Below are 24370 nucleotides of genomic sequence, written 5' to 3'. Positions count from 1 at the left end.
TAGGATTTTATGACTCTCTAGCAAATCACCTCAAGAGCTTTGACAAGCTCACTTCAGTTCTGTGTAAAATCAAAACTCCTAAAACGCCCAGGCGGGCTCTGCTCTTTCCCCCTCCCCTCCACTTCATGCAGTCTTTCTCACATGCACACTACTCAGAGGCAGGAAATACTTCCCAGGCAATCTGGGCTTGCTTGTGGAGGCCCCTTTTGCAAAACATCAGTCTGAATTTAGTAGACAGAAATCACTAGGAATGCCTTGACAGACTCCTGCTTTAGCTAAGACTCCCTCCAGCTGTAGAGGGTGTTTTTGTTAGAATCACACACTGCGTAAAACTGCTTAGAATAGAGCCATGATCTCAACTACAAAATGTGAACTTATATTTTGAAGAAAGTTTGATGGGGACGGATCTTTCCTAGCCTGCGTGTTGAACAATGTCATGCCTTGGCGTTTCAGCTCCTCCTTGTCTAGGTAAGACTCTGTAGACTTTTTATCTTTATACTTTATCTTTAAAAACTATCTTTGAAGCAGCAGAAAAGAGTGAGGTAGAAGTTTGCATCTTACACCAAGTGGTGATTTCTTAGGTTTTAAATTAAGCCATGAATTCAGAAGTGGAAAATGTTTAGTAAGTAGAGAGTCAAATTGTTCTAGCAAAAATATCAGTTCTAAAATAGGTTTCATAGAGTTTTGTCACTTTCCTTCCATAAACTAAGTTTTTTGTTGTTGATGATGTTGCCTTTTAGTTATTACTCATTTATGAATAAAACTATAACACTATATTGATGCTTGCCATACTGTGAAACATAATTGTGAGGTGTAAATTAATTCTTTTTATCTCTCTTGTCAATAGTGAAAGCATATGGCACTAGAATGACTTGTCTTCATAGTGAATCTTCAAAGACTATTTTGTGTCTTATTTAAAATATGAGGAACAGATTAGTCAATATTTTCCCAATCCAGCTTTAACCACAGGTCATACTGCTAATTCAGAGTTTACATGTTTCATTTTAAAAAAGTAATTAAACCCATAAAATATTATAATTTATTTCTATTCTAAATTTTAATTAATCTGATTTTCAAAGCTTGAATTAGTAGAATGAAATTTAATTTTATATTGTTTCCTAAATACATTGCTCAGTCATGTTTTGTGTATTTTTAAGTAATTGAGGTAAATCTCAATGACAATAACATTCGTACTATTCTAAGGCAGAAAGGTAGTATTATAACTACATGTAAAATAAGTTTGTATTCATAATCCATGCAGCCATAGAATATATTTCCATCAGACTACAGTCGTTTTTAAGGAATGTTAAATATTTAAGTTATAATATATGAGGATAAAAATGTACTAATGGGGTGGAGGTATAGCATAATGGTTATGCAAAGAGACTTTCATGCCTGAGACTCTCAAGTCCCAGGTTCAATCCCCCAAACTGCCATAAGCCAGAGCTGATTAGTGCTCTGGTAAAAAAAAAATGTACTAATGAATGTAAAAAGCACAAAGTTATGATGTGATACATATAACTATCTCTGAATATTTCAAATGAAAATAATTATTGTCTAGATAGTATGATGTCATGTGAAAGAAATTTTAATGTATATTTCCAACTATACTAGAACACAAAGTATAATCATAAAAGATAAAAAGTTATTTTGACAGTTGTTGTATAACAAAAGCTTTACTCTAAGCTTTCACATAGACTACTGTGATCCATATACTAAATTAGACAATTTATCCTTAAATTCTTTTCTAAAGAACTTATTGATAATTATTGACTGCTCTTAACAATTGTCATGTTAGAACTATAAAATCATTATAAAATATATTCTGGGTATGATAAAAAAGATAATTCTTATGTATCTAATAAGTGTTTAGCAAAATAAAAGAATAGAATTTCAAAAAAGGAGAGAATATAGGGGATCACCTCTTCTAACACTGCCCTGTGGTTGCCATCAAGGGAGATGAGAAATGATGGTAGAAAATGACTTGTCTAAGGTCATACTGCTAGCTAGAGGAAGAAATGAGAGTGGAACCATAGTGAACTATTTCATGATTCACATATGGTTACACTGCATTGTTTTCTTTCAATAAATGTACATAATAAAACATGAACAAGGTTCTGACTGTAGTGCAGCGGCTTAAGCGCACACGGCGTGAAGTGCAAGGACCGGCATAAGGATCCTGGTTCGAACCCGGTGCTCCCCACCTGTGGGGCAGGGTGTCACTTTACAAGCAGTGAAGCAGGTCTTCAAGAGTCTGTTTTTCTCTCCCCATCTCTGTCTTCCCTTCCTCTCTTGATTTCTCTCTGTCCTATCCAACAACAACAATACCAATGGCAAAAATAACAATAAGGGCAACAAAGTGGGGGAAAATAACCTGCTTCACCGCTTGAGAAGGGACTCCCCGCAGGTGGGGAGCTGCTGGTGGCTGGAACCCGGATCCATAAGCCAGTCCTTGGCTTCGCGCCATGTGCGCTTAACCCTCTGCGTTACCGACCGACCCCCTATCTTGAGTTTTTTATCTTACTTATTTCTTCTTGGATAATGAATGGAGGTCAGTATAATCTTATAATAATATTTCTCCATAGGAATCATTATAGTGTAGACCAGTTCCAGTGAGAGGTGTAATACATATGGACCATTAATTTTTATTGTCAAAATAGAGAAATGTCAAGAATTATACAAGCAGAGTGGGGTAGTGGTACAGCCAGTAAAGCACACAAGTTACCGTGCATGAGGACTTGGGTTCAAGCCACCTGTTTCCAGCTGCAGGTGGGGGAAGCCTCAGGAGTGACAGAGCTGCTCTCCAGGTGTCTTTTTCCCTCTCCTTCCTGTTCTTTCTCCCTATTTTTCTCTATCACTATCATAAGTTAAAATAAATAAATAAATAGGAAAAAAAGAGAATGGTGCATTCCTCATACTGACAAAACCTATTTGTGTTAAATGTTTGTGGAATAAATAGGGAAACACAAAATAAAGGAAAGTAAAACCTCAGATGAAGACTAGACACTGTGAACTTTTTATTTTTCATTTTCCAGACATCCTGAAACAACAGAATGATTTTTAAAAAGGATAGTAAGAGATTGACAAGAGACATGATAGCCTGAGTCTAGAGATTAACAACATTCTCTTAGATACTACAGGCCCATTCAGAGAAAGCATGAACATCCAGAAATAGTTTGAAAATAAATGGTATATGGGGCTAGTGAGAGAAGAAGAGTGGTAAATTTGTCATCCTTTTAATGGGGTCTTTTACTGAAAAATTTCTGGAAAGTAAAAAACAAATCAACAACAACAACAAAACTGGCTCTGATGTGCATCTTTCCTGCTTGATGCTCTGTGATCAGAAGCATGCTCCTTATCCGTTTTCAGCTTATGCATTTTATTTGTAACATGGGATACATAATGAAAATATCTTATAACCATATCATTTTTAGTATTACATGAAATTGTGTATGTGTGTACTGATTTACATAGAGCATGACAAACCCTTGTTTCAAAACCATCAGTTAGGGAGTTGGGCAGTAGTGCAGCAGGTTAAGCACAGGTGGCACAAGGCAAAAGGACCAGCGCAAAGTGAAAGGACTGGTGTAAGGATCCTGGTTCGAGCCCCCAGCTCCTTTGTAGGGGAGTCGTTTCAGAAGCCGTGAAGCAGGTGTGCAGGTGTCTTCCCCCCCCATCTTCCCCTCCTGTTCCCATTTCTCTCTGTCCTATACAACAACAACGTCTCCAACAACAACGACATCAATAATAACTACAACAATAAAACAACAAGGGCAACAAAAGGAAATAAATAAATATTTTTTAAAGTATCAATTAAACAACAATATAAACTCACTGTGTTGGTCAACCCATTTATCTACAGTGAATTGATATTAGTATACAAAGGATAGTTCCAGCTCATATTGAAGTCATGATTTCAGAGCTAAAAAAAACAATCAAACATTAAAGAGGTAGTCATCATAAACATACTATTGAGCATCTACGAATTTTTAAATGACCTGGACTGAATGTTCTTCATGTATTATTAGCTAATTTTTTTTAATTTTAGCTCATTATTACTACTCTCCTCCCAATGGTTTATTCTCATTATTCCACTATAGAAATGAGAAAAAGTATGCAACATAAATTTTTGTAACTAAAATAAATCATTCCAGATGATTCCAGCCTTTATCAGAAGTTGAGTTATGTGTCCACCAATGGGTGTTTGACTCTGAGCTTGTTACTTAATATTGCCAGAATCTCTCCCTATAAAAATTGAGGCACAATAATACCTACTTTGTACAATATTTGTTAGAATTATTACAAAATGAGATGGCATAACATCAGATACAATACCTGGACACATTAGATGCTTAATAAATGAAAGCTATTTATACTATCATGGATATCAAGTTTGATTGTAGCTACTATTAGGAGTATAGATGAGCTCAAATAGACATAGGTAGATGATAGATATATAGAATAAGACAAAATTATATTGATAGATATTAAATACAAAAGACAAAAGTCAGTAAGAGGGATAGCTAGGTTTCTAGTAACTGTTTTTGATTTCTGTGAAGGATGAATCTATTGCTTGACTAGAAACTTAGGATTGTTTTCACATAACTATTTAAGCACCTGTGTTGCTGCACTGTGTCTACCATTGAGAGTGTTCTGAGAAATGATAATAAAGCTAAAATTAGGAAGTGACCACTTAAAGCAAAGCCATATCTCACTATGGTAATGGAGATAAAGCATTATTATTCCTGCTTTTTTGATGAATAGAATAACCATTTAGAATATTAAGGTAAAATCACATCTTAGTTTTAATCATACTGGTGTATCATCAAAGAAAATCCTGTGGGGAAACCAAATTCTTCATGTTAAATTAAATTCTAAACTGGCAATTCTTTTTTTTTTTTGCTTATTTTGTTAACAATAAGTTCTGTAGTAAAGACATGCCAAGGTAAAAACCAAATGATAGTTATTCATGAACTTTTTTGTAGAAATAAACCAAGGTTTAATGTAGTTCCAGATACTCAAATAGCTTTTGTTTAAGATGGAACACTTGCTAAGATGATAGTATCCCCAAAACTCTCACATTCAGTTTTCTGATGCAGTCTGCTATTTCACATAGAATGCTTTCATTTTTCACAAATCTTTTCTCTTTAATAGCTTTGAATTTAGGGTGTGGTGGTTTATCTTCTAGCCCTGATAATTTCTCCTAAATTGATTTATTCTATTTACTGGGCCTCTCCCATATACCTTAACTCTAGAGTTGGGTGGGATGAGTCAAGAAGAGAGGTATGGATACTGAATGACCTCACTTGTAGGTGTAACTTGGGAGATAGAAAAAAAAAGGTAAAAGCGGGGGACTCAGGGGGTAGCACAGCGGGTTTAGCTCATGTGTCGCAAAGCACCAAGGACTGGCATAAGGATCCGGGTTCGAGCCCCCCGCTCCCCACCTGTAGGGGAGTCGCTTCACAGGCGGTGAAGCAGGTCTGTAGATGTCTCTCTTTCTCTCCCCTCTCTGTCTTCCCCTCCTCTCTCCATTTCTCTCTGTCCTATCCAATGATGACATAAATAACAACAATAAAACAAGGGCAACAAAAAGGTAATAAATAAATAAATATTTTTTAAAAAGGGAAAAGCACAGGGTGAAACTTGGACTGGGGTAGTGTACTGCAACAAATCAAGGGTCATTGTGGAAGAGTCTAAGAAGAGGTGGGAGTTGCAGGTTGGGATCCTGTGTTTAGTATGAAAGTGTTTTGCATACACCCATCAGGTGGAGCTGGGTAATTGTTTCCATGTGTAGACAACAGTGCTATAAAACCATTAACCACCCAATACAATGGGAGAGGGGGGATGAGGGCTTCTTTTTTTTTTTTCTTTTTCTAAAATTTTTATTTATAAAAAGGAAAAACTGACAAAACCCATAGGATAATAGGGGTACAACTCCACATACTTGTGGGGTCATCAGTCCAGGGAAGTCTAGTTTGCATTATGGTAGCATCTGGAACCTGGTGGCTGAAAGAAGAGTTAACTGAAAAAATTGACTAATAATGAACTTAAAGGCTGGAATATTGCAGATGAAGATTTGGGGCTCTCCATTTTGTAGATAGTTAGTAGGCCTATTTTAGTTATAGTCCAAAGGGTCCATGTCTATACTAGTTTACAGTATTTTGGTGCTGGGAATGGCGTTTATGCACACTCCTACCAACTTGTAGTCATATAAATCATTCAATTAATAGGAGAGGGGAAAATTGATTGAAAGTTAGATACTACTGAAACTTTACTAGATAGCAACACTGGAGGTAAAGATGAGGCACATAGAAATAATAACTTATAGTTTAGCAATACTCTAGTCTAGCCTGAAGAAGTGACTTCTAGTTTATCTTCAGAGTTAATTTTTCAAATTTCCTTAATTCCTGGAATATCAGAATTAGAAAAAGTCTCTGACCTTAGGAAGACTCTGATAGGGGATCCAGCCAGTGTTGCAGCAGATTAAGCGCCAGTGGCCCAAAGCGCAAGGACCTGCATAAAGATCCTGGTTGGAGCCTCCTGCTCCTCACCTGCAGGGGGTCGCTTCACAAGTGGTGAAGCAGGTCTGCAGGTGTCTTCTATCTTTCTCTCCCCCTCTCTGCCTTCCCCTCCTCTCTCTATTTCACTCTGTCCTATCCAACAACAACATCAATAATAACTACAACAATAAAAGACTGATAGATATAAGTATGCATAGAGTTAGGAAATATTATAAAATGATACTTTTTAATTTGGTACCTAATTCTTTTTAATTTATTTATTTATTCCCTTTTGTTGCCCTTGTTTTATTGTTGTAGTTATTATTGTTGTTGTTATCGTTGTTGGATAGGACAGAGAGAAATGGAGAGAGATGGGAGAAGACAGAGAGGGAGAGAGAAAGATACCTGCAGACCTGCTTCACCACTTGTGAAGCGACTCCCCTACAGGTGGGGAGCCAGGGCCTAAACAGGAATCCTTAAGGTGGTCCTTGTGCTTTGCGTCTGGGTACCTGCTTCTTTACTTTGCTTCTACAGACTGAAAATAATGGAAGCTGGAAGTCTTTCTTGGAGGAAGTGATGATTTCCAGATAGCCTAATGATGTAGAAGCTATCAGTATTTCATTTATATTTAAGCTTCATTAAGCAATTTACCAACAAAAATTGTAGCAAAAGTTTATTGATTTTTCCACAGGCAGCTAATGAGGAATATTGGGAAAATTTCAGTATTTGAAAAACATACATTATGGTAAAATGGAAAGTAATTCGGTGGAGGCCTAAGACTAATTGCTACTAAATTTAGAAAATGTGTATGGAATAGAATGAAGATAAAACCTTGCATCACATTATTAAAGGTTTCTCCCATAATCTAATTCTAGCCCTCTCTAATTTGAACTAGCATGGATATATATACTAATTATATTTAACTTGAAGTGATTTATTCTGACTAAACTCATAGATATTCTGTATAAAAATGTGTTATTATTTTTGCTATCTGTACATGCATTTACATAGAGGGTTTAAGAACAGCATAGTTGTCTTGGTATTCCTAAGCATCTTACATATAGCATCAGTTTAGCAATTAAAAACATTATTCTTCATGTTTTCATTGAGTTGAGAGGTACCAATAGGGAGATGTCTAAATGTACATAATTCAGTTTGCCAGACAATTTGTTGTTTAATTCCATTCTAGAGGCAGTGCACACCATATCAGCCAAACTAGCACTGTCACACTTATTGCCTGAAAGATACTTTATGCAGACTGTGTATTTATCATATCATTCCGGTTTTAGTAACACTAACTAAACTAGTGCTATTTTAGATTTCAGGGGGGGGGGGAGTTGGCATGATTTTATATGCTGATTTTGGAAGAACTCTACTATTGTAAATAAACATTCTTTGTAAATTAATGGTAATTATTTCACTCTATGCCGTTTTGATTTATAAAAGTTGTCACAGGATGACTTTTTTTTGATAGCAGGATAAAGCTATATATATATGTATTTATTTTATATTCATATATCTTATACCTATACATTATAAATATATAAAATCTGTACTAAAATAAGATATATCTGTATGTTATATATATATATATATATATCATATGTGTTGAATGAAGATGTATATATTCAAATAAATTAATTAAAAAGGAATTCTTTTGCCCCAAGTAAGATGAGTAAATTAGGTGTACAGTAATTCAGGGAATGAGGTATTGGGATATTCCTACTATCACGTGCATCTCCTCATTTACTACTACCTATAACTTCTTATGTCTTAAATTTCTGTTGAGCTAGCATGTTAGGAGACTAGTGTTAGGATGAGTGCAAAATACTCCTTTCTTATATTTCCCAGAATGGTTGAGGGGAAAATGAAACTATTTTATTAAAAAATTACATAAAATTTTCATGGAAAACTGCAATGACATGTTTGAGCTAAAAGAAATGGCTAACTGTTATGAGTTGGGTATGTGTACATTTGTTAAGGATTGGTAAGGTGAGTGTGGAAAAGATAAAAAGAATAGTTTGGTCCTACTGAGTATATTGTAGAGAAAAGAGTAAGGCATATTTTAGTTTCAACCCAATCTTTAGCTTACTGTGCTGTGCTTCAGCATACTGAAGTTTAGATTAATATTTAATATTCTTACTGAGATTCTGATAGAACATTTTATTCTTTTATTTCAAGTGAATATCACACAGAATCATTACACTTAGATTCTTTTAGTTATTTTTCCTGATATTAATATCCATGTTTCTAAATAATGGAATTATGCTATTTTTCTTTAATTTTAGATATTTTATGTATTACCCTTCTATAACTGAAAATGGAAAGTCAGCTTTCTGAAATATTTCTCCCCGCTCTGGCAAACTCTATCCTTTACAGAACCCTATACTCTGAAAATAGGTTTTTTTTTTTTTTTTAACTTTTAATGCTTAATATTCTGCATTATTTTGGAATCATAAAATATTTAGCAATAAGTCAATAGTATACTAAAATCACATTTCTTGTAAACCTTTTTTTAACCATTTTTAATAAATTATTTTGCAAGACCAGTTGTTATTACTAATTCTTCTGAATAGATGTTTGAGTTTATTATGAAGTTCTCTCAATATGGCCCCATACATCATACTTATATTATTTCATGTTTTTATCCATGGAGACATCTCCTGGAGAAAACTTTAGAATTTATGTGAAATTTCCTCTAGATAAATTATATAAAGTTAATCCAAGAAATTCTACTTCTTGGCCATTGTGTTGAATTCCTGGTCTTATTGCTATGTCTTGCCTATTTTGTGTTACTTTTTCATTTGTGTGAAATTAACCTACTAGTGCTATTTGAAGAAGATGGGGGAATTGTACAACTCCTTATATAATTTTTTTAATTTACTTCTTTATAGGGGGATAATTTTTACAGTCAGCAGTAAATACAGTAGTTTGTACATGCATGCTCCTTATATAATTTTGAAGTAGAAATAATTCTTCATTAGAATTTTAAGGCATATTTCCTGTCTTATTTCATATTGCTATTGAGAAATTTAATATTAGGGATCTGGGCAGTGTGCACTGGGTTAAGTGCACATAGAACAGAGTACAAAGCACAAGTAGCTGCCAGGATCTCCCTTCAAGCCTTCAAGCCCTGGGCTCCCCACCTTCAGGAAGGTCGTTACAAGTTGTGAAGCAGGTCTGCAGGCGCCTTTCTCTCTGCTTACCTCCTCCCCCCTCAATTTCTCTCTGTCCTAACCAAGAAAATAATTTTAAAAAATTAAAAAATGACCACGGGAACAGTGAATTCATAGTAATTTGATTTGTGCTATTCTTATTCCTTGTGTTACATATTCCATGAATTCCGTTAAATCTAAAGACTAGTTACTAGTTCAGGAAATTTTTCTGAAATTTTTTTCTGTAAGAAAATTTGTCCCTAGGGGCCAAGCAGTGGTGCACCCGGTTAAGAGCAAGAACCCAGGTTCAAGCCCCTGGTCTCCACCTGCAGGGGCAAAGCTTCAGAAGTGGTGAAGCAGGGCTGCAGGTGTCTTTCTGCCTATTTCCCTCACTCTCAGTTTCTCTCTGTCTCTATCCAATAATAAATGAATAAAAATGGCTTTAAAAAAGAAAGAAAAATTGTCCCTTAGCTTTCTCCAATTTTTTTCTGAGAAATGTGGTTCTTCTCCAAAGTGACCAAAAATTTCAAATTGTGAAATTTTGTCATCTCTCCTAAGTGTTTTTCTAGAATAGTAAGACTTCGAAGCCAGAAAACAAGCAAGCAAGCAAACAAACAAGATGCAAGCTTCCTCCACTGAGAATCAGATTTTTGTCTCAACTCTCATTTGATTTGAATGTTGTTCAGACATATACTTTACTGAAGGTTTTATTTTTTTATTTTTTTATTTAAAAAAGGAGACATTAACAAAACCATAGGATAAGAGGGGTACCACTTCACACAATTCCCACCACCAGACCTCCTTATCCCATCTTCTCCCCTGATAGCTTTCCTATTCTTTATCCCTCTGGGAGTATGGACCCAAGGTCATTGTGGGATGCAGAAAGTAGAAGGTCTGGCTTCTGTAATTGTTTCCCTACTGAACATCGGAGTTGACAGGTTGATCCATACTCCCAGCCTGCCTCTCTCTTTCCCTAGTAGGGTGGGGCTCTGGGGAAGCGGAGCTCCAGGACACCTTAGTGGGGTCCAGAGAAGTCTGGTTGGCATCATGCTAGCATCTGGAACCTGGTGGCTGAAAAGAGAATTAACATACAAAGCCAAACAAATTGTCCAACAATCATGGACCAAAAGCCTGGAATAGTGCAGATGAAGTGTTGGGGTGGGTTCCCTCTATTTTATAGATAGCTAGTAGGCATTTTCAGTTATATTTCAAAGGGCCTGTAGCTATACTAGTTTTTTTTTTTTTTCTTCTCTGAGCCTGAAATCTGATATGCAGGTGGATCCAAGTTATTGTCTGGGGAGGTGATGTCATGGCTGGAAAAGGGACAGAAAGCTGGATCAGGGAAGAGAGCAGCTCCCTAGTATGGGGAAGGAGTATAAATATTATTGACTATAAACCCCATTGATTTGAAGAAGGTATTATTTATGGCAGTCCTCTAGACTTCCTGTAAAAAAAAAAAAAGTGAAGGGAAGGAGGAAGGAGGAAGGAAAAAGGGTAAACAGAAGAGAATTTTTACAACCCTCTAATGTATTACTGTGAGATAACATCCTTGCCTACAGGAGTTTCTTTTATGAAACGAGAAGTTCATTTTGTGACAGTACAAGTTATTTGGAGGGTCATACACTTAATATTTAGTAACAGAATGCTCGTGGCCAAGTGGGCACTAAAAAGACACTTACTGAATGAAATTTTATTTATTTATTTATTAAAGAAAATTGAGAAGGGAGTGGAAAATAGAGAGGGGAAGAGACAGACAGGCACTTGTAGCCCTACTTCACCAATCATGAAGCTTTCCCTCTGCAGGTGGGGAAAACTTGAACCTGGGTCCTTGTGCACTGTAGTGTGTGCACTTAACTAGTTTCACCACTGCCTGCCCCCCGCCAATGAAATTTTGATTAGGCAATATTGCTATCAGGTCTATAGTATTGCACACTTAATTTCACTAATACTTCATTTGTGAAGTGTTCCTCCCAAGCTATAGACACAGTCATATTGGTTCTTCTCCAAGGTTCTTCTTCATATCAGAAACAAGTTCAAAATAGAACACGGCTCTTTTGATATCAGAAACAGGTCAGTGATTCCTGAATTAGAATGTATCCAAGTGTCATTTTTAATGAATAACATTCAATTTTTATTACTTAAAAATATATTCCTATTTGCTATGGAGGATTTAGGTTTAAGGGGTAGTGTTACAAAATAAAAAATAATAATAAAATTGGAATTGTTTTATGTCCAAGTTTCCTGTGCACTAATATTACAAAAAAGTACATTTGTACATTTTACAAATATTTTCCAGAATTGTTTCATCATTGCAATCTTTTTTAATATTAATGAAGAGGTGTTGAACACATTAATTTAAAAAGCAAAAAATTCATGTGGAATTCACTTCATAAAATCAACACCCTGAAATCGTCTACATTTTTCCAGATCCTTGATCCAAATCCCTAGCAGCTGAGTTCATTCTGGATGGAACTTTGTAAAAAGGATTATAAAAGAGTAATAATAATTTGCAAATTAAGTAGTCAACAGTTAGAAATAGAATTTTATATAATGCAGCCAGTTAAGGTAGGCTCATAGAAAATGTCAAGTCTTTTGCAAAGACTGTTCAGTCTTATAGGATGGATTATATTTAGTTAATTCTGATTATTTAGGAAATAAGTTTTAGGTTCTTAGATGTTATTCGCAATAATCCGTTGTTACTTATTATTAATACCCCGGTCAACTTAGTTCACAGAGGCAGAGTTTAACAGTAAGTCTTATAAGTCAGAATTTAAATACAGAGTTTTCTTCTTTTTTTCCTTTTTTTAGAAATCTGTAATACTATAGAATATGGAATGAGCACTAAAATTTAAAATGATACTGAAATTTCTAAAATTAACTGTATAGTAACATTAATAGTTTAAAGATAACCACCAGAGACTCTCCATTGAGACTTAGCATAGAACTAGTGAACTCTTCCTATGATATTATGAAAGTACTTACCAAGGTTGAGCAAAATAAGTTATATTACTGTAAGTTCTTAAAGGCAACATTTTTTAGGTTTTCTGTTCCCAAAGCAGTTAATGAAACCATTTTTCCTTAGTAAGAAATGAAGCCAGAATTCAGTCTAATGTAAATGTAAATGTGGCTTAGGAATGATACAATAATACCACTTGGCATTTCTTGTTAGCCTGCTCTTTCTAAGCTGGGTAAAAATAAAGAAAAGAAAGCATCTAAAACAGAAACGCCCTATTACAACCCAAATTTGCCCATGAAAGCAGAAATTTTCTGGCCTGGATCTATGCGTTTTTTTGGTTTTTTTTCCCCTCTTTCCGTAGCCTCCCACATCATAATGACTTATGCATGGAATCTGGGGACTTTATATTTCCTTTTGAGTGCAAAATGAATGCCAATATGGAAAATGTGAGCGCTGTCCATTTCAAAGATGGTCACAGACATAAAAGGAACCAAATATTATCTAGAAAGACATTTGGTTAAACTGGGCCTCCCAAATTCACATATGTTCCTTAACATTTCTGGCCTTTAAATGATAGGAATATTTACCTTTCTGGCCTATGCTTAGCGAGAATAGTTTGGAAGTTTTGCTGAAGCATTAGAGACCTTTTCTGTGGAGCTTTTGAATATTTGGATATCAGTCATCTTGGTGCGCAGTCCTTTTCATGAGACTGATTATGACCCAAAATCAGAAGATCTTATGTAGAGTGACAACTCAAGTGTCTACTCTTAGAAGGGCATTTTTTTTTAAACAGATAAGCAATTTAGGACATTTGACTTGGTCAGTTTTTATAAGATTGAGCTTACATGAGTATACTTTGTTTCTTTTAACTGTTTGCATAAAGGACAAAAAAAAAAGTCTGCATACTTGGAATGTGTTTATCTTCAGACCTTATCTTATGCTTGGCTTTCTTGTTTACTGAAATGTTTATGACCAATTCTAACAGAAGTATACAAACTAAACCTCCAATGAGGTTGAGCATGAATTTTCTGAATAGTCCCAATCATCTTATATTTGTTTCTTCTTTTTGGTTCACTGAATTCCTGTCTGAGGAATTTGGGTTTTATACACACAAAAGATATGTGGGGGGGGGGGGAGAAAACAGGATCTCATTCCATGAAGACAATGGAATTTAAGTTTGTTGACTGTCTAAGCCAGGGCCTCAGAATCTGGACCTAGTTTAAGTCTTAGCTTATTTCTTAGATAAATCATCCTGGATGATTACTTTCTCTAAACTTCAATACTAGTTTGCTATAAGTAGCAGCAATGAAGTGCAGGTAAATAAATGTATATATACTAAAGCAATGGAGATGGTATGTGTTAAGCTTTCTTACTGAGGAATTATATATTAATTAGATATAAATGAATTATCTCATGTTTCATAGGCACTCCCTAGAATACATATATACATATATATATATATATATATATATATATATATATATATATATATGTATGTAGTGTGGGACTTATCTCTTTAAAAATATGTTACATAAGCTGTCTCTCTAGCTCAGATTTTGCATGGACAATTCACTGGTGGATTTTGTAACAATTCAAACCCGTGAATGGATTTCTGATTTGTATTCACCAAAGAAAATCAGGAAAGCTGGTAGATTGAGCAGCAGGTTTCTACCTATGAATTTTATTGTGTTGCAATCTAAATATTTTCTTAATGGGAGTTTCAACTTCAGTGTTTACATATTTTTTTACTAATATGTCAGTCCAGCTGCTTTTAAAAGTATTATCAATGATTTTATCCAGAAATATTGTGTGAGCTTTTCTTCTAAGACTAGATAACTACCTAAAGAAATAGCATTATTAAAGCTGTTAAACATAGCTTTATAAAATCTCTTAATCTTCTATAGTATAAATTGCCTCTCAAAGGTATTCCTTAACCTTATACCTACATCCTTATAATGTATTTCACATTTTTAATAGGTGGTGAAATGACAAAACTCATTCTCCTCTTCACTCAGTGAATTTGAAATCATCTTCCATCCAATTCCATTTCCTTTGGTCTCATATGGAATATATTTCTCTATCAGTTTTTCAACTACGATGACATGTCTGTAGCTATCAGAAAGAGAAGCTGGGAAGAACATGTGACCCAATGGATGGGACAGCCTTTTAATTCTGATTATAACACAGCATGTCATCATGGACTAGTAGTTGACAGCTTGCAGGCAAGTATGGAAAAAGATGCAACTGTAAATGTGGACCGCAAAGAGAAATGTGTTTCACTACCAGACTGTTGTCATGGATCAGATGTGAGAGATTTTCCTGGAAGGTCAATGGGTCACATTTCACCAGTGGTAGATGAAAATGACAGACATGAAAGTGAAGATCAGTTTCTTCCTCTGGAGGCCAGCACAGAAACACTGGTGCATGTTTCTGATGAGGATGCCAATTCTGATCTCTATCCTACAGATGATAAACAGATTTTAACTACCCAAGGGTATAAAACATCAGACCAACATAGTGTTGAAGGAGCAGGCTCCTTAGTAGACACTTTTCACATCATGGAAAGTAACCAAGATTCTTATAAAGCCTGGGGAATATCTGGTGGAGTTGAATTAGCGTTGATAGAAGAAAGAGGAGAAAGAAAAGTTGTTGATATTCTAAGTGAAAGCCTGGAGTTTTGTAATGATATTAGCTTAAGTGAATTAAAAGATGCATCAACACTAAATGATTGTAATTCTTTGAATGTGAAAGATACTGTACCTGAGAAGCAACTAGTTAATTCTGCTGTAATTGCTCAACAACGAAGAAAATCTGACATCACTAAAGATGACCAAGAAAGACACACCTGCAATATAGTTCAAGATGAAATCTTGGCTAGTCCTTGTACAGACAGAAAACTATCATTATTAAAAGCTGATTCTGGACATTGCCTTCTTCAGCCTTCTTCCTGCCCTAGTGGAATGTCTGCTGAAAATGGCCTAGAGAAGAGTGGTTTCTCAGAATATCAAAACAAAAGTCTTCAAAAGGTCAAATCTGGAGATGGCATGCAGTGTTTACACTTAAAGGAGTTTTTGGCCACCCAGGAACCTATGGACAACCAAGTCAGACTTCGCAAAAGAAAGGTAAGATGTGCACAGATTATATGACTTTTTTGGAATTTTGGAAATATTGATTTCAGAACTTAATACTTTCTTTTTTAGTTACTTATTTTTATTGAGGTGTTAATGGTTTACAATATAGTCTTTTTTCCCCACCAGTCCTGTCATCAAACTTAATATTTTCTAGAATTAAAGAGATAAAATAGAAATTAATTTCTTCCATAGTGTAGCTGTATAACACAAATAATAATTTTTTGACAAACACATCATAATGTGTACAAATTGAAATATAATAACATCCTTTTTTATTTTGTAATTATGTTGGAGACAACTTATGTTGTCTTCTTATTAGTAAATATGTCAACTTTTCTTTAACTGTTGTCCTAAAAGTTTCAATAGCTGAAGTTATTTTGAAGTCCCTTTGACAACTTGTACTCTTGTCATGTTGTCCTAAAAATTTTCCAAGTGAGGAAAGCAGTATTAGAATACAGCTACGTGAAGCATGGTTTAGTCAGTGGAACTTTTTTTGTTTTGTTTTTAAATAATTGTGTATTTATTTTCATGAGGGAAAGGCAAAAATCATAACATTGCTCGCTCTAGTACATGACGATGCCAGGAATTGTACCTGGAACTTCTAAGGTCTTGAGCATGAAGTTCTTTTTTTTTATTTTTTTTATTTTTAATATTTTATTTTATTTATTTATTCCCTTTTGTTGCCCTTGTTGTTTTATTGTTGTAGTTATTATTGTTGTTGTCGTCGTTGTTGGATAGGACAGAGAGAAATGGAGAGAGGAGGGGAAGACAGAGAGGAGGAAGGAGAGAAAGATAGACACCTGCAGACCTACTTCACCGCCTGTGAAGCGACTCCCCTGCAGGTGGGGAGCCGGGTTTGAACCGAGATCCTTATGCCGGTCCTTGTGCTTTGTGCCACGTGCGCTTAAGCCTCTGAGCTACAGCCCGACTCCCCGAGCATGAAGTTCTGTTGTGCCACACTATATCCCTGTCTAGCTAAGGAACTGAAATTAAAATTTATCTTATCTATAGGATTTACTGAAAAAAAATTTTCCAACAATATAGTGTTCTATAACTGTGTGTGGATACTAGTCTGATTTCTTCTATAAATACAACATGGGGAATCTTGTGGAAAAATCCTTAAGATCGAATACTTTTGTGTAACATTAAAATATACATCCTCATTTCTCTTGATTAATATTAATTAATATTTGTGATTCCCTTATTAAAAAACAAATTCCCTTAGCTCAACTGAACTTACCTACAGTGGGGAAAATCCTCATCTTCTTTTGTGGTTTTAATAACAAACTAGATCAGCACTATTTCATGAGCTAATTTAAGTGAAGTTAAAGACATTACAGAAAGTATGGATACATTCAAACTATATGTTAACAAAACATTCTGCACTTTTGGCAAACTTTTCCTTCCATATAAAAATTGCATTCAAGTATTAATGCTCCAGAAATTTGTTATAATTGGAATTCTCAGGTTACCTTTTTTTTTCAGAAATTTATATGTATTTCATCAAATCTCTGGAGATATTGCAATAATGACATAAGAAAGTATTAAGTGACCTATGACATAGCTCTCCTAAAATAAGACAAACCCTGCCTAACTGCCGACAGAAACATTAAACATTCCAGAAACATATGCTCACCACTTGGACATTTGTATCAATACTAAAAATGCTGGAAAGAATTTGCTGTTGGATAAGTTACCATAGCATGGTTTCACTGAGAACTTTAATTATATCTCACTTATAAATTATAATTTAAATATTCTAGTTCAAGTATTTCATCATTCTAAAATGTTATGATATTGTTTGGTGGAATATTTGCCTTTAATGACCAGATTAAATGTAAATGTTCAGATTAGTAAATTAATTTGGAAAAGCAAGTTATGAGAGATCCTCTAAAAGAAAAACATCTAGGAATTTTGGTTCAATTTGCTCTTGAATGTTGAAGTAACTTTAATTCTGACATTAATCTATTTTAGAACTTGAACAAAAGATACGTTAAAATTCACATAACGCTGTTTATATACTCATCACTATATGTTACTAACTGAAATATAAAATGACCCATATTATTATTAATAATAAACTTGTTGAGGGACTGGGCAGATGTCATGCCTGCTTTGCCATGTAAATGGCCAGGTTAAAGCTCTCAGCATACCATGTGGAATATTATGACACTGAGGGGAGTTCTGTAGCTATAATAGTTCTCCCTTTGTCTCTGTCTGCCTCTCTCTTTCTGAAAAAGTCAGACCAGATGGTGAAATCACACATGTATGAGACCTTAGTGATGCAAAAAATTGTTTAGTTGTTCTTTATCTATTGTCTGAATACTATGCAGTTATTTAAAAAAAAAAAAGATGGGGTAAGATCTATGTGCTCTAACTTTGAATGATACTAACAATAAAATGTATCTAGAAAAACAGGAAATTACTTTTATAGCACACCCAACTTTACATAATTATATTATATTCTTATATGCCTATATACACTCATTTTTCACTTGTTTATTTTCGCAGAAAAACTAAGCCATATTGCAAGTGCAACTCCAAAGTTAATGCAAAAATAACCTGAAACTTTGAAAGATACTTAGCTCCATGTTTGAGCAGAAGCTTTGCATTCTAGTAATAAAGTAGTCTATTATTTTCATTCTATGGATTTGACTAATATCACAGAAAATCACCTAAAATGTATAGATATAAACAAATGGGTACAGAGACAGAGATAGTGTAGTGATTATGCAAAAAGAGTTTCATGCCCCATGTATCAAGGTTCCAGTGTCAATACACTGAAGGCATCAGTATAATCCAGAGCTTGACATTGTTCTGATGATTTTATTTTGCACATATATGCACATGTATACATCTTTCCATATATACACATGTATGTAAATACATATCTATCATACATATAGTTTACTTAATTTCCTGTGTCTTTTTTATTATTTGAATCCAAGGTATGAATTTAAGATTAGCTCATGGTATAGTAAAATAGAATATAAACTAATAAAATGTTAGATGACTTTGATCAGATCATATATACCTGACTGACTTTATAAGCATTGTATGTGTGTGTGTTTTCTGCATTATAAGACTGAAGAAGGGAAGAGCGGGGGAGACAGCATAATGGTTATGCAAACAGACTCTCATGCCTGAGGCTCCTAAGTCCCAGGTTCAATCCCCCGCACCACCATAAGCCTGAGCTGAGCAGTGCTCTGGTGTTTCTCTCTCTCTCCTCTCTTCATCTCTCTCAAAAATAAAATTAATTTAAAAAAATTTAAAAAAAAAAGACTGAAGAAGGGAAACAGAGAGAGAGGATGAGAGAGACTGTAAGAGTTATACTCAGTGGATTTACTGAAATTGTATGATAGATATATCATTAAACTTTCCTCAGACTTATAAGTCTTGGCAGGCACTCATTGTTTTGTATGATGTATTTTTCTTGTCTTCTAGTGATATTTTTGGCCATCAAGGATAGCCATATGTATTTATTAGGTTTTTCAATTATACAGAACTACATTGGCAGCATGTGTAAATATTGTCCTTTTAGGTTAATAAATCTCTAACTCAAGTAAAGTATAGCCTTAAGTTGAAGCCACAAAAATTAAAGGAATATCAAATAGGTTATGAGTAGACACTAGAAAATGAACCAGAAGGTTGTGTGAGATATGGCCAGTGTTTAGAGGGTATCTCTGGATATTTGGAGCAATGCAGATGGTTAGGTTAAGTGTAATACTCAGAGACAAATTCAATGAAATCTGGAGGGAAAAGTCAGTCTAAGAAAGGGTCTCTTTAACCTAAATGAGATGTTAAGATGGGAAATAAGTAAGGAAAGACTTACCAAAATTAGATTCAATCAGGGGCTGGGAGGTGGCTCACCTGGTTGAGCACACATGCTACAATGCACAACAACCTGGGTTAGAGCCCCCAGTCCCCACCTGCAGGGGGGAAGCTTTCACAAGTGGTGAAGCAGGGCTACAGGTGTTTCTCTGTCTCTCTCCCTCTCTATCTCCCCCCCCTCTCAATTTCTGGCTGTCTCTACCCAATAAATAAATAGATGTACCAAACAAATAAAATTTTAAAAACAACTTTTTTAAAAAAGAAATTAGATTCAATCTATAGCTAGAATGAAGTTTTTTTTCCAAGAGATTGTGTATTTATTCCAATGGCAGCTTACTAAGTAAAGAGGCTCCAAAATTTAGTCTTTTCTAGATTTTTGCTTATTGAAAAATGGGGGGGGGGGAGTAGCCTGAAAGAGAAAGACCAATACTGAATGATCTCACTTTTAAGTGGAACTTTGGAATTGAGGAGAATAATGGAAAAGATAAGGTGAGACTTGTACTGAATATGGTATATTATAACAAAGCTAAGGATTCTGGAGAAGGACAGGCAGGGGAAGGAGGAAAGGGCATTGAGGTCATGTTGTATCACTGAAACACCTTTGAAAGAGGGATAAGAATTTGTGTCTGTGTGTTAAAGACTAAATTGTAAATCATTAAGTAAATAAAAATAAATAAATAACTGAAAAATGGGGACGGAATGGAAGGCAGTATCGTGACAATTTATACTGATAACTCTGGTTTTAAGAATAGGCCTTTTATATAGATTGTGTTGTTGTAAGCTGTTTCTTTCATATCAGGTTTAGAGTTAAGAAAGAATTGTTGCTACCAGGTGGCAAATTGGTATATAAATTGACAAGATATTTCTTCAAAGGGATATTTTAAGCAGAGTTTTTGTGCCCGGTAAAACTGATAGCTTGGTGTCATTAGGTAATTAAAAAAATCATCAAATTATTTCATGCCCTTTAAATTGGTGTTTTTTTCCTTATGAGCAATTAGAAAGTAAAAATATTTTTAGAGATATTTGGAACTCAACTAGTTTACTTTATAACAAGTATAATTATCCTAAAATCAACTAGAAATGCTAATAGAGATGCCATGTCTATTAAAAGGAGTCAGTAATAAATATTGACCATTTTCAATATCTCAGACCCATCTCTATTCACCTGGTACACCATCTTGAGCCATACATTCCCTTAAAGTGTGAAGTATATATTCATTCACTGATAGAATGCTGGAGTTCTCAAGTAAGGCTTCTATCTGACTAGCATATAAGTTTAGCACTGAAGGGAGGGAATACTAGAGAAAATGAGAGGCACAGGAGTTGGGGAAGGATAGGAAAACAAAAATAAAGACATAGAAGGATGTGCTAACTTAGGATAACATTTGTTTTAAGGGAAAATGACAGTATTTTTTAAAAGAGTGGCTTTTCAGTATGTTAGAATCCAATTCTGTTTCAACATGATGAAGTTGTGGTCATCACCAGTAGAAGTTTAAAAAGGAGACAATGAATTTGAATTTGATCCAGCAAATAGGAAAAAGGAATTTGACTATAGCTATTACCGAGGATATCTGTAGTCAAGGATATATATGGATATAAATTGTTATAAGTATTTCTCACAAGGATATCTTGCCAACTACAGCCAGCCTTCTTAGACTTCATCTCCACCAGAGTAAATTGATAAAGACTCAAAGTATGGCTCAAGCCTTTGGCCCCCACCTGGAGAAGGAAAGCCTCAAGAACAGTGAAATAGCACTGCAGGTACCTCTCTTTCTCTCCCTTCCTCTTTTTCCCTTTCCCTCTAAATTTTTCTATGTCTATATCAGATAAACAATAAAAAATCAAAGTAAATCCTGACAAGTTCTTATTCCAAGATTATCAAAGGTTTTAGCATTAGGAGGACTCTTGTCAGTTTTCTCCGTTAATGTCTCTCTATTCATCAAGAGGACTTGTTCCAGTAATGCTTACTACAGATTCATTTGTTCCCACCATTGATAGCTAAAATATAAGCTCAATGGGGAAGTCATGTATCATCCATCCCAACTTTTAGAGCCATGTTCATAAGAATTTGAATGAGCGAATATCCCTATCATGTTGATGGATTTGTTTTCAAAAGACAATAATGCCAGGGAGGCAAGAATGATAGTTATAAGTGAGATAAGTCAGGAAGAGAAGGATGAGTATGGGATGAACTCACTCAGGAACAGAAGAGAAAACACAAAGCAGAACTTGGACTGGAGTTGGTGTGTTGCATCAAAGTAAAAGATTCTGGGGTGAGGGGGAGAGTTCAGGTACTGGAACATGATGGTAGAGGAGGACTTAGTTGAGTTGAACTGTTATATGGAAAGCTGAGAAATGTTACACAAGTACAAACTACTGTATTTTACTGTCAACTATAAACCATTAATACACCAGTAAAAGAAATTTTTAAAATAAGGTACGGAGAGGAGCCAGGTGAGCACACAGGTTACAATGCGCAAAGACCTGCTTTCAAGCCCCAGTCCTCAACTGCAGGGGGAAAGCTTTGTGAGTGGTGAAGCAGTATTGCAGGTGTCTCTCTCTTTCTCTTCATTCTGTTTCCTCCTTTCCTCTCAATTTCTGTCTCTATCCAATAAATGAATTAAAAAAAATAAGATATAGAAGAAATAAGGTTATCCAACCAAAATCAGCATCTACTTAAGAGTGGGCCAAAAGATTAGAATATAAATTTATTTTTATCTTTTAAATGTAGAGCTGCTTTACATTATATATAAATACAAAAGTATTTCAGCTATAGTTTTCAATTAGTATATACATGCTTACTGAGATCTATATAGTTAAAAATGTTGGAAGGCCACCAGTTTAGATTAATCTTTTCTGGTTGTGTCACATTGAGGAGACTGAAATACAACTAAGTATGTGAGACTGAATGACATTTCATGAGAGACTGTCAGACAGTAGTAAACTTCTTTCTAATTTATATTGTGAAAACCATTAAAAGTCAGAATATTTGCTGCCAGATGCCTCTCAAACTGAAAAATATACTCTGAATGAGAGCAATTAAATCTGAAAGCTTCTTGTTCCAGTTATTTTTGAAAAAAAACTTAGTTACAATGTGTGATGTGACTTGGAACAAAACTATAAATTCACATTATTAGTAACAAAATCATTAATAAACTCACATTAATCCAATACCAGATTTAACTGGACCAAGGATTAATAGATTTTATCATGCTATTTTAAGTAATTAATGGTTATTTCATAGCCAATTATGTACTAGAGTATGTAGTAGTAATGATGAAGCTGATTTAGGTTTCTTCCTCATAGATTACTGTTACTATAAACCATGACCAGCTTATTAACCTTTTAGTACAAAAAAAAAAAAAAAAAAAACCACCAAAGCTTTTGGATGCCTCTCTCAAAGAAATGCCAATAGCCACAAAGCTTGGGGTAGCTAGCATTAACTACATTACAGAGCCTTGTTTCTCTAATCTGGATGATACACCTAAAGGGTGACAGCTCCTGTTTATTTTTTCTGATTCTTAGAAATAAAGTACTTATCCCTTTAAGCAAATAAGTTTTCTATTTCACAGATAATATTCTGTCAAGAAAATTAAAGTGCTAGTTCAGAGATTACTTCAACAATTTTCTAAGACAACATAAGCAAATAGGAAAGTGCACTTTTTTTTTTCTTTCAGCTGTAATTTTACACTGACATTAAGAGTAAAGCCAGTGATTAATTAACTGTTTCTATTTTGGGTTCTGTTTTTTGAGCCAGTGAAACTTCAAGAGAACTACTTATTTTCTGCACATTAAAAATTAACCCATGGGGGACAGAGCAATATCTCACTTGGATAGTGTGCTGCTTTGTGATGTAGGTTTGAGCCTTACCTCTGTTACATTGGAGAAGACTTTGGTGCTGCAGTCTCTTTCACTATAGCCCAGGGGGCTTTTTTTTTTTTCTGACATGGCATAATTATTTGATCCACATAATGAATAGATTTGGTCTAAGATTGATTCCCTAGCCATAAAAGTAAGCTATGACAAGGAAGAGAGGAGTCTAAGATTTGAAGTATTAATTCTTTGTAAACCTTATATTTCTCTTTTAAAATGAGACAATGAGATGTGAAGGTAGTGCTGTGCTATGTACATGATTTTTATCAAATAGGTTCTAAGATTTGATCCCGGTACCATGGATACTGAGCTGTGCTCTGATCAAAGAAAAAATGGAAACAACAGTCACCAGCTACCTCACTAGGTTGTTAGAAACATTATTACCTGGTTAAGCACACACATTACAGTGTACAAGGACACAGGTTCAAGCTCCTGGACCCCACCTGCAGGAGGGAAAGCTTCAAGAGTGGTGAAGCAGTGCAGCAGGTCTCTCTCTCTCTCTCTCTCTCTCTCTCTCTCCCCATCCCCCTGCCCTCTCAATTTCTCTGTCTCTATACAATAATAAATGGGAGTCGTGCTGTAGCGCAACGGGTTAAGCGCAGGTGGCACAAAGCACAAGGACCAGCATTAGGATCCCAGTTCGAGCCCTGGTTCCCCACCTGCAAGGAAGTCACTCCACAAGCGGTGAAGCAGGTTTTCAGGTGTCTATCAGTCTCTCTCCATCTCTGTCTTCCCCTCCTCTTTCTCTCTGTCCTATCGAACAACAACGACAACAATAATAACTACAACAATAAAACAAGGGCAACAAAAGGTAATAAATAAATTAAATAAATATTTTTAAATAATAATAATAAATAAATATTTGGTTTAAAAAAAGAAACATTATATAAGATAGAAAATGTGATTCCACTTCACAATAGCAAC

At 34.9% G+C, this 24370-nt stretch overlaps 1 protein-coding gene across 6 annotated transcripts in view; it reads left to right on the top strand.

Annotated features, from left to right (window-relative positions):
• Positions 1-24370, top strand: part of DLC1 (DLC1 Rho GTPase activating protein) — a 438486-nt gene that overhangs the window by 229 nt on the left and 413887 nt on the right. For 2 of the 6 annotated variants that reach the window (XM_007519949.2, XM_060183251.1), the window contains exons 1-2: positions 164-468; positions 14589-15733. In XM_007519949.2, the coding sequence (XP_007520011.1) occupies positions 14714-15733 (1020 nt within the window). In that variant the 5' untranslated portion in view covers positions 164-468; positions 14589-14713. Of the gene's footprint in view, positions 1-145; positions 469-14588; positions 15734-24370 lie in introns of those variants that run through there. The other 4 variants (XM_060183277.1, XM_060183279.1, XM_060183263.1 and 1 more) reach the window with 4 other exon arrangements.

This window comes from Erinaceus europaeus, chromosome 2, assembly GCF_950295315.1.
Source record: "Erinaceus europaeus chromosome 2, mEriEur2.1, whole genome shotgun sequence".
Lineage (NCBI taxonomy): Eukaryota > Metazoa > Chordata > Mammalia > Eulipotyphla > Erinaceidae > Erinaceus > Erinaceus europaeus.
The sequence above is the reverse complement of the archived record's forward strand: the minus strand, read 5'-3'. Positions and strand labels throughout refer to the sequence as shown.